Source organism: Pyrus communis, chromosome 1, assembly GCF_963583255.1.
Source record: "Pyrus communis chromosome 1, drPyrComm1.1, whole genome shotgun sequence".
Taxonomy (NCBI): Eukaryota; Viridiplantae; Streptophyta; class Magnoliopsida; order Rosales; family Rosaceae; genus Pyrus; species Pyrus communis.
In genome coordinates, this window is record NC_084803.1 from 37,534,685 (window position 1) to 37,544,917 (window position 10,233).

The 10,233-nt window shown below is 35.4% G+C and overlaps 2 protein-coding genes across 2 annotated transcripts; both read left to right on the plus strand.

The window, feature by feature from the left end:
- The first annotated feature begins 5,959 nt into the window (after positions 1-5,959).
- LOC137727105 (disease resistance protein RPV1-like) lies at positions 5,960-9,219 on the plus strand. The gene is made up of 4 exons (XM_068466041.1): positions 5,960-6,453; positions 6,640-7,744; positions 7,827-8,117; positions 8,251-9,219. Exons 1-4 carry the CDS (start codon positions 5,960-5,962, stop codon positions 9,202-9,204), a joined length of 2,844 nt encoding a protein of 947 aa, XP_068322142.1. The 3' UTR covers positions 9,205-9,219.
- Positions 9,220-9,221: 2 nt separating this feature from the next.
- On the plus strand, positions 9,222-9,805 carry LOC137727112 (uncharacterized). Its single transcript, XM_068466051.1, has one exon. The coding sequence runs from the start codon at positions 9,251-9,253 to the stop codon at positions 9,803-9,805; it is 555 nt and encodes a 184-aa protein (XP_068322152.1). The 5' UTR covers positions 9,222-9,250.
- Positions 9,806-10,233: the final 428 nt, after the last annotated feature.

Sequence of the window (10,233 nt, forward strand, 5' to 3'; positions counted from 1 at the left end):
AATGAAAATGAAAATGAAAAACATAATTTGACCCCAAAAAATGTAAAACATAATACTAAATCAGTATATGCATACTAAATTTCGGAGTTGACCCCTTAATGAAAGTTGTAAAGCTTTTTATTACGAGTTATTACATTTTTCACACTTCTACAATAATTATTATTAATTTTATTAATTTTTCACTAAAATAAATAACATTGTTCATGAGATTTGGAGGGTTTTAAAAATCTAAACGACCATGTAACCTTGCCAATGGAACTCAAAGCTTACATGTTATTCATTTTACAAAATCCTCAATTTTCATAGATCATCATGACATAAGATTTTGTGGTATATATCCACTTCTGTAAATATTTTAAATTGACGATCAAATTAGTTCATTGTATTCATATAGGATCAAGGAGTGTAGCTGTAAGAAAATCATCAAAATCAGAGTTAAAATAACCGTTAAATCGTGATTTTTCGTTTATAACCGTCGAAACATTTTGTCTCGTTACTTGATCTCTGAATGTTTGTTTTTTGCAATTTCTGGCGTATGCGATCTCGAAACATATATAAACACGTTTGATGGTTGGATCATTGAAATTAGTTTCATATGATGCGTATCCCATCAAAACGATACATTAACTAACACTTAGAGTTTATTTATATTTTTATTGAGTATAACATAAGATTTTGTGGTATCCACTAATGTAAATATTTTAAATTGAAGATCGAATTCATTCATTGTATTCATATAGGGTCAAGGAGTGTAGCTATAAAAAATCATCAAAATCGGAGTTAAAATAACCGTTAAATCGTGATTTTTCATTTATAACCGTCGAAAAGTTTTGTCTCATTACTTGATCTCTGAATGTTTGTTTTTTTCAATTTTTGGCGTATGCAATCTCGAAGCATATATAAATAAGTTTGACGGTTTGATCGTTGAAATTAGTTTTCTAGGATGCTTATCCCATCAAAACGATAAATTCACTAACATTTAAGAGTTTATTTATACTTTCATCAAGTATAACATAAGATTTTGTGGTATCCACTAGTGTAAATATTTCAAATTGAAGATCGAATTCATTCATTGTATTCATATAGGGTCAAGAAGTGTAGCTGTAAAAAATCATCAAAATCGAAGTTAAAATAACCGTTAAATCGTGATTTTTCGTTTATAACCGTTGAAAAGTTTTGTCTCTTTACTTGATCTCTGAATGTTTGTTTTTTGCAATTTTTGGCGTATGCGATCTCGAAGTATATATAAACAAGTTTGACGGTTGGATCGTTGAAATTAGTTTCGTAGGATGCGTATCCCATCAAAACAATAGATTCACTAACACTTGAGAGTTTATTTATACTTTCATCAAGTATAACATAAGATTTTGTGGTATCCACTAGTGTAAATATTTTAAATTGAAGATCGAATTCATTCATTGTATTCATATAGGGTCAAGGAGTGTAGCTATAAAAAATCATCAAAATCGGAGTTAAAATAACCGTTAAATCGTGATTTTTCATTTATAACCGTCGAAAAGTTTTGTCTCATTACTTGATATCTGAATGTTTGTTTTTTTCATTTTTTGGTGTATGCGATCTTGAAGCATATATAAACAAGTTTGACGGTTGGATCGTTGACATTAGTTTCGTAAGAAGCGTATCCCATCAAAACGATAGATTCACTAACACTTGAGAGTTTATTTATATTTTCATCAATTATAACATAAGATTTTGTGGTATCCACTAGTGTAAATATTTTAAATTGAAGATCGAATTCATTCATTGTATTCATATAGGGTCAAGGAGTGTAGCTGTAAAAAATCATCAAAATTAGAGTTAAAATAACCGTTAAATCATGATTTTTCGTTTATAACCATTGAAAAGTTTTGTCTCGTTACTTGATCTCTAAATGTTTGTTTTTTGCAATTTTTGGCGTATGCAATCTCGAAGCATATATAAATAAGTTTGACGGTTTGATCGTTGAAATTAGTTTTCTAGGATGCTTATCCCATCAAAACGATAAATTCACTAACATTTAAGAGTTTATTTATACTTTCATTAAGTATAACATAAGATTTGTGGTGTCTACTATTATAAATATTTTAAATTGAAGATCAAATTCATTCATTATATTCATACAGGGTCAAGGAGTGTAGCTGTAAAAAATCATCAAAATCGGAGTTAAAATAACCGTTAAATCGTGATTTTTCGTTTATAACCGTAAAATTTTTTTGTCTCGTTACTTGATCTCTGAATGTTTTTTTTTTTTTTGCAATTTTTGGTGTATGCAATATCAAAGCATATATAAACAAGTTTGACGGTTGGATCGTTGAAATTAGTTTTGTAAGATGCGTATCCCATCAAAATGATAAATTCACTAATACTTGAGAGTTTATTTATACTTTTATCAAGTATAACATAAGATTTGTGGTATCCACCAATGTAAATATTTTAAATTGAAGATCGAATTCATTCATTATATTCATATAGGGTCAAAGAGTATAGCTGTAAAAAATCATCAAAATCAGAGTTAAAACAACCGTTAAATCGTGGTTTTTCGTTTATAACCGTTGAAAAGTTTTGTCTCTTTTCTTGATCTCTGAATATTTTTTTTCTTTCAAATTTTGGCGTATGCGATCTCGAAGCATATATAAACAAGTTTGACGGTTGGATCATTGAAATTTGTTTCATAGGATGCGTATCCCATCAAAACGATACATTAACTAACACTTAGAGTTTCTTTGGGTTAAATATTAGGCGGGAAATGGATGGATATAGGCTGCAAAATTTCCCAAACATTAGGCGGGAAATAGATGAAACTCTTGAAATATTAGGCGGGAAATTAATTATTATAATTTTTTTATGTGTTTGGTATTTTTATATTACTTGATATTTTTATTTTTAATGTGTTTTATGATTTTTAATCTCAATCTTTGCCTATAATATACTATAAAAATAAATAAATAAATAAAACTTAAAATTTAAAGTTTATATAGAATAATAATTAATAAACAATGTATACATATTCATTATATCTATTGCATTTTATAGTAAGTTTTTTTTAGTAGTTTAAAAAATTAAAATCATCAAAATAGCATTTTTCTTATCGTGTCGAAACAGGTTACCCGCGTGTCACTCTCGTGTAAACCTGTTAAGGACCCGTTACTAACGGGTTATTATCGTGTGACCCGATAATGACCCGATTAGTTATCGTGTTGACCCGAAACCCGTTATTTTCGTGTCGTTTACGTGTCGTGTTAACGGATCATGTAAGAAATTGCTAGGTCTAGGTATACCAAATCGTCCTTTAGGGGCTGCACACCCTTTGGGGATGTTGACTTGACGTCCGTTAAATACGTCTTTCCTTATAGGCATGTTTGTAGCTGGTATATGATCTCGTCACTTTTGCTAGATCAGAGGAATACGTCTGGAGCAACATTCTGAAAGCTAGAATTCATCGCACTTGCTTATCAAACTTGTGCAGTACAGGGATCAAGATGAGACACAGTGAGCAGCGTCCGTACAAATTCACGTCATTCTATAGGAACGTTGACGTTCTTATCTCCCCTCCCCTTAACGGCAGGAAGACTGTCTCATTGAAGTGACAATCCACAAAATGAGTGGTAAAGAGATCGATTGCAAGGGCTCTAAGAGAGCTAGTGCAAAGGAGAATCATGGCTAGTAGTATCCGAAAAGTAGCAAAAAGGATAGGAGAGTCCAAGGGCTTTGCTCCACACCAAAAGGAATCTTGGTGGTGGAAGGAGGCGGTACAGACAAAGGTTAAGGCTAAGAAGGAATGTTGTAAAGCCTTATATAAGGATATGACCAAAGAAAATGGTGAAAGGTATAGAATAACGAATTAGGTGAAGAAAGCTGTGAGAGAAGCTAAGCTAGCGGCTTTTGACAATATGTATAAGCGACTAGATACCAAAAGAGAGTTGGATTTCTATAAACTAGCTAGAGTAAGGGAAAAGAAGACTAGAGACCTAAACCAAGTGAGGTGTATCAAGGATGAGAATGGAAAGGTTCTTGCTACAGAGAACGCGGTCAAAGACAGATGGAGAGGTTATTTTCATAATCTTTTCAATGATGGACATGAAAAGAGTACTTCTTTGGGGGAGTTGAGTAACTCAAAAGAGTGTGGAAACTACTCATTTTACTGTCGAATTAGGAAGGAAGAAGTGGTTGTAACTTTGAAAAGATGAATCATAGAAAAGTAGTGGGCCCAGATGATATACCGATCGAAGTGTGGAAAGTCTTGGGAGAGACGGGTAGAGCATGGCTCACAGACCTTTTCAGTAGGATTTTGAAAACGAAGAAGATGCCAAATAAGTGGCGAAAGAGCACTTTGGTGCGTATTTACAAGAATAAGGGCGACGTACAAAATTGCATGAACTATAGGGGTACTAAGTTAATGAGTCATACAATGAAGTTCTGGGATAGAGTAATTGAGCATAGACTGAGGCAAGAGACAGGTCTTGGACAACCACTTCAGGTTCATGCTAGGACGCTCAATCATGGAGGCAATCTATCTCTTACGAAGATCAATGGAAATATATAGAGATATGAAAAAGGATTTGGACATGGTCTTTATAGATTTGGAAAAAAATGTATGATAGGGTCCCAAAAGACATTCTTTGGAGGATTTTACAGAATAAATAAGTATGAATAGCATATCTCCAAGCTATCAAAGATATGTATGATAGAGCAAGGATTGTCGTAAGAACTCATGAAGGACAAATCAAAAACTTCCCCATAACTGTAGGGTTACATCAAGGCTCATTTTTAAAGTCCTTACCTTTTTGCATTGGTAATGGATGAGTTAACGGGACATATTCAAGATGATATTCCTTGGTGTATGCTTTTCGCAGACGATATAGTGTTGATGGATGAAACTCAAGGAGTAAATGCGAAGCTTAACCTTTGAAGAGAAGTGTTGAAACCCAAGGGTCTTCGCCTAAGTAGGTCGAAGACAGAGTATATGGAGTGCAAGTTCAGTGCAAACAGAGGTTGAAATGAGTTAGGGGTGAAGATTGAAGATCAGGAAGTACCAAAGAACGACCGCTTTCACTACCTAGGATCTATCTTGCAAAAGAACAGAGAGTTGGATGGAGAAGTCAACCATAGAATACAAGCTGGATGGATGAAGTGGAAGAGTGCTTTCAATGTGTTGTGTGATTGTCATATGCCACTTAAGCTCAAGAAAAAATTATATAGGATGGCAATAAGGCTGACAATGCTTTATGGCATGGAATGTTGGGTGGTGAAGCATCAACACGTACTTAAAATTGGTGTAGCAGAGATGAAAATGCTTCATTGGATGTGTGGGCACACGAGAAAGAATAAGATTAGGAATGAGGATATCCGAGGTAAAGTAGGAGTAGCTGAAATTGAAGGAAAGATGAGAGAAAATTGGTTACGGTTGTTTGGACATGTAAAACGAAGGCCTACTGACACTCCGGTTAGAAGATGCGATTACAGGACAAGGGTTCAGGGCCGAATGGGTAGAGGAAAACCTAGAAAGATTTTGGAAGATATTCTAAGAAAGGACTTTGTACTTGGATCTAATGGAAGACATGACACAGAACCGAGTGCAATGGCGTTCTAGGATTCATATAGCTAACCCCACTTAGTGGGAAAAGGTTTTGTTGTTGTTGTTATTTGAGTAATACTAGAGCCATCAACTTATTAGTTTTTGCATCAATTTTTTAGATCCCAAATTTTGTGGCAATGTTTCAATGCGTTTTCTGTTCACATTCTATAATAAATAAGAATTTGCATTGTGACTTGTTAACCAATAACTGGTGTCTCTTGCACTATTATTATGTTTATCATTTCTTACATACTTCCAAAATTGTGACTTGTTAAATCAGATGTGTTTGGTAGCTGGAGAATATATTCTCAATTTGCATTCCCATTTGTATATAATAAACTCTTCTTCATGCATTCATTGCTACAGAAAGACTATTCAATAGCTATGAGCACCGAGCAGCAGAAGAATGCTTCTTCGTCCTCCTACCGGTGCACGTATGATGCCTTCTTGAGTTTCAGAGGCACAGATACACGCAAGAGCTTTACAGATCACCTCTACAGTGCTTTGGAGTCGGCAGGAATCCACACTTTTAGAGATGATGATGAAATTGAGAGAGGAGCAAACATTGAACAGGAGCTACAGACAGCAATACAAGAGTCACGAGTATCAGTCATTGTTTTCTCCAAGGACTACGCCTCTTCCAGGTGGTGCCTGAATGAACTTGCTCTCATCATGGAACGTAAAAGAACAGATGGATACATGGTTATGCCAGTTTTCTATGATGTGGAACCATCAGATGTCAGGAAGCAGACGGGCAGTTTTGCAGAATCATTTACTAGACAAGAAGAGCGCTTCAAGGACGAGATAGACAAGGTGGAGGAGTGGAGACGAGCTCTTAGAGATGTTGCAGACTTGGGAGGGATGGTTTTAAGAGAACGGTAACCTTTCATTCTCTCCAATTTTCAGTCAAGTAGATCAGTTGCTAGTCTCAAGTTTGTGAAAGTTTATCTTCTTTTTTTTTTTTTTTTTTTGAAAAAATAAATAAATAACTCTCGTTTTTTTCTTTTGGTCTGAAAAGAAAGAACTTATTGTGCCTCAAATATTTTGACATCCATAATGTATAGGTACGAGTCGCAGTTTATTCAAGATATTGTTAAAGCGATTGGAAATAAACTGGACTACATGACGAATAGGAGATTAAGAGTTGATCCCTATGTGATCGGAAAAGGTAATTATGTGGAAAGCCTAAACATGTGGCTGGAAGATGGATCAAATGATGTTGGAGTAGCTGTCATCCATGGAATGGGTGGAATAGGGAAGACCACCATTGCTAAAATTGCTTATAACCAGAACTTCCATAAATTTCAAGCTAGCAGCTTTCTTTCAGATATTAGGGAAACTTCCAAACAAGCCAATGGTTTTGTTCACTTACAAAGGAACCTTCTTTCAGATATCCAAAGGAGGAAAATGGAAAAAATATACAGCCTTAATGAAGGTATAGTAAAGATCAAACGGGTTGTACGTTGCAAAAGAGTTCTTATTGTTCTTGATGATGTGGAGAACTCGGAACAGTTAAATGCAATAATTGGAATGCAAGACTGGTTCCATCCTGGAAGTAAAATTATAATAACAACTAGACATGAACATTTGTTAAAGGTTCATGAAGTTGTAAGGTTTAAGGTTGAAGGATTGCATGAGGATGAATCGCTTGAGCTTTTCAATTGGCATGCCTTTCGACAACCCCATCCTCAAGAAGGTTATATGGAGCTTTCAAGACCCGTGGTTGAACATTGTGGAGGGGTTCCATTAGCTCTTCAAGTTCTGGGATCTTCTCTATTTGGAAAAACAGCAGATGTATGGAAAAATGCATTACACAACTTAGACGTGATTACTGAGGGAAAAATTCAAAAGATTCTTTGCATAAGTTTTGATTCTTTACAAGACCATGATCAACGTTTATTCCTCCATATAGCCTATTTCTTTGTGGGAAAGGACAAGGATTTTACAACTACAATCCTTGACGAATGTGATTTTGCCACAGAGGTTGGACTTCAACATCTGGTTGATAGATGCCTTGTGGAAATTAATGTCAAAAACAACAAGTTAATCGTGCATCAATTACTTCAAGACATGGGAAGGGCAATAATTCATGAAGAATCACCTGAGAACCCTGGAAAACGCACTAGACTGTGGCACAAAGATGCATTTAACGTTTTGACAAAATTAACGGTAAGAAACATGAATTTTATGTGTATATATTTGCAATGGTGTTCTGCATGGTAACTTATCCAATGTTCTTATTTGTTAGCAGGGTACGAGAATTGTCAAGGGCCTCATGCTCCACTTTCTCCCAACAGATTCATCTCCGACAAATGAGTTAGGTTTCGAAACAAAGGCATTTACAGAGATGCTCAATCTTGAACTACTTCTGCTTGATAATGTAAAGTTGAGTGGAAGCTATGAAGATTTTCCAAAAAATTTAATATGGCTGTCTTGGCGAGGATTCTCTTTAAAATCAATACCATCCAATTTTTGTATGGAACATCTAGTTGTTCTTGACTTACGGTACAGCAGTCTGCAACATATTTGGAAAGGAACCAAGGTATGTTCTAATCTCTCCCGTGCTCTCTCTCTCTCTCTCTCTCTCTCTCTCTCTCTCAATACACACAAATAAAAATAGATTTCAGTGAAATTAAACTGTATTCATAGCAACTAATGACTTCACTTTGATACAGATTCTTACAAGATTGAAAATCCTTAATCTCAGTCATTCACATGGTCTTAGGACAACCTCTGACTTGTCTGGACTCCCTAACCTTGAGAAACTAATTCTTAAGGATTGCATTAATTTGGTTGATGTTGATGAATCCATTGGAAACTTGGGGAAACTTGTTTTCTTGAATCTAAAAGACTGCAAAAGCCTTGTGAAGCTTCCAAAAAGAATGAACTGGTTGAGGTCTCTTGAGGAACTTATTCTTAGCGGTTGCTCAAAGCTTGTGCTTCATGACAGTGCCACGGTAATTCATGTACACGCGATATCTGGGGATATGAATAAACCTAGACTGTTGTCAACTTTATCATGGACACCAATCAGGTCTTGGTGGATGTGGGCATGGCCGGGAAAGACTCTTCAATCAACCAGTTTCTCACTGGCAAGTTTACCACGTTGTTTGGGAAGCTTAAATCTGTCTCGTTGCAATCTGTCAGAGGTTCCCAATGATCTGTGTACAATATCTTCATTGAAGTATTTGGATCTAAGTAGTAACCCAATTTTGTGCCTACCACAAAACATGAAGAGTCTTATTATGCTCGAGACTCTTTTGTTAAATGATTGCACAAACCTCGAAATGCTTCCAGAGCTCCCAGCAAGGTTGAAAAGTTTGGAAGCAACTTCTTGTACATCATTGAAAAGATTAAAAAATTTACCAAACTTGTTGAAACCATTGGAATTCACTTTTTGGGGTTGCGGTCGGTTAGTTGAAGTTGAAAGCTTGTTGAATATAAAAACGTTGAGAAGCGCTGACATAGAAATGACAAGATATATGGGACTGTTCGATTTGAAATCCATAGCAAGCACTGATGTCGAAATGCTCAACCGCTTGACCGCTACTAGGAGGAAGGTTCCTGTCCAGGTCTTTCTCTGGTCTCCTCTCTCATGTATAGTTCTAATTATTATATATATGAATTAGTTGGGCCTAACTATTTGAATAATTAAATTTGAATTGTGGATTCTTGATGAAACAGGCAGTCTATGAGTGTGGCATATATAGCATATTCCTTCATGCAAGCAAGATTCCAGAGGGATTTGACTTCACAATACAGACATCTGTGCTGTCAGTTATTGCACCTTCACATCCTAATCTCAAAATCCAAGGCTTGAATGTAGGCGTTTTATATGCCAAAAATGAACATCGGATTAAAGCCGGTATAAAAAATTTGATTGAAGTTAGTAATCAGACGAAGGCTCTCATGTGGACCTATTGCCCACTCACAATAGGTTTGCCAACTGAGAAGGAAGATGTGTTGTGGCTTAGCCATTTTCGATTTGGAAACAATGAATTGGAGGATGGGGACCAAATACGTGTTTCGGTGGAGATGCATCTTTTTTATCGGGTGAAGGAGTTCGGAATCCAGCTTGTGTACGAGCCGGAAAGACCTCCTTCTAGCCAGAATAATGTTGTTGCTGGAGATGTGTCACTGTCAGCATCAGAGTACCAAATAGGGACAGGAAAATACTTTCTCAGAATTTGTGGGCACCATTTTATGCCTTCGTTCACACCGCTTGCATGAATTTTACTTGGCTAAACAATAGAATTGTTAGTTCGTTAAACGAGAAACTAAATTAATAACTTATTAATTTACCAATTATTTAATATTTTGCTCAATTAATAATTTTTTGTAGTTTCAAGGCTATTAATTTATATAGGTGTAACTGTACATGGTCAGTACGAGGTGATTCTCAACCAAAGTATCAGTTTTAGGAAATAATATTGAGGAGATGCAAGGGGTTATAACTCAGAGATGTAAGGGCAAATCCTTCATAGGATTTTTTCTTTTTTTTTTTTTGGTGAGAAATTGGCCATTATCCTATAATTTCAAAAAGTGTTTAGCTGAAATGGAAATATAGACACGAACAACAATATAGACAACATATTGATAGGATGAAATGTCTCAATTACCCCTTTCTATAATGGTCAATTTCCCTAGGTTTTTTTTTT

Excerpts from the sequence above, each read along its gene's own strand:
- LOC137727105 (XM_068466041.1), top strand. The coding sequence starts at position 5,960 with ATGAGCACCGAGCAGCAGAAGAATGCTTCTTCGTCCTCCTACCGGTGC. Across the intron at positions 6,454-6,639 it reads GGGATGGTTTTAAGAGAACG|GTACGAGTCGCAGTTTATTC; the intron begins GTAACCTTTCAT and ends CATAATGTATAG. Across the intron at positions 7,745-7,826 it reads ACGTTTTGACAAAATTAACG|GGTACGAGAATTGTCAAGGG; the intron begins GTAAGAAACATG and ends ATTTGTTAGCAG.
- LOC137727112 (XM_068466051.1), top strand. The coding sequence starts at position 9,251 with ATGAAACAGGCAGTCTATGAGTGTGGCATATATAGCATATTCCTTCAT.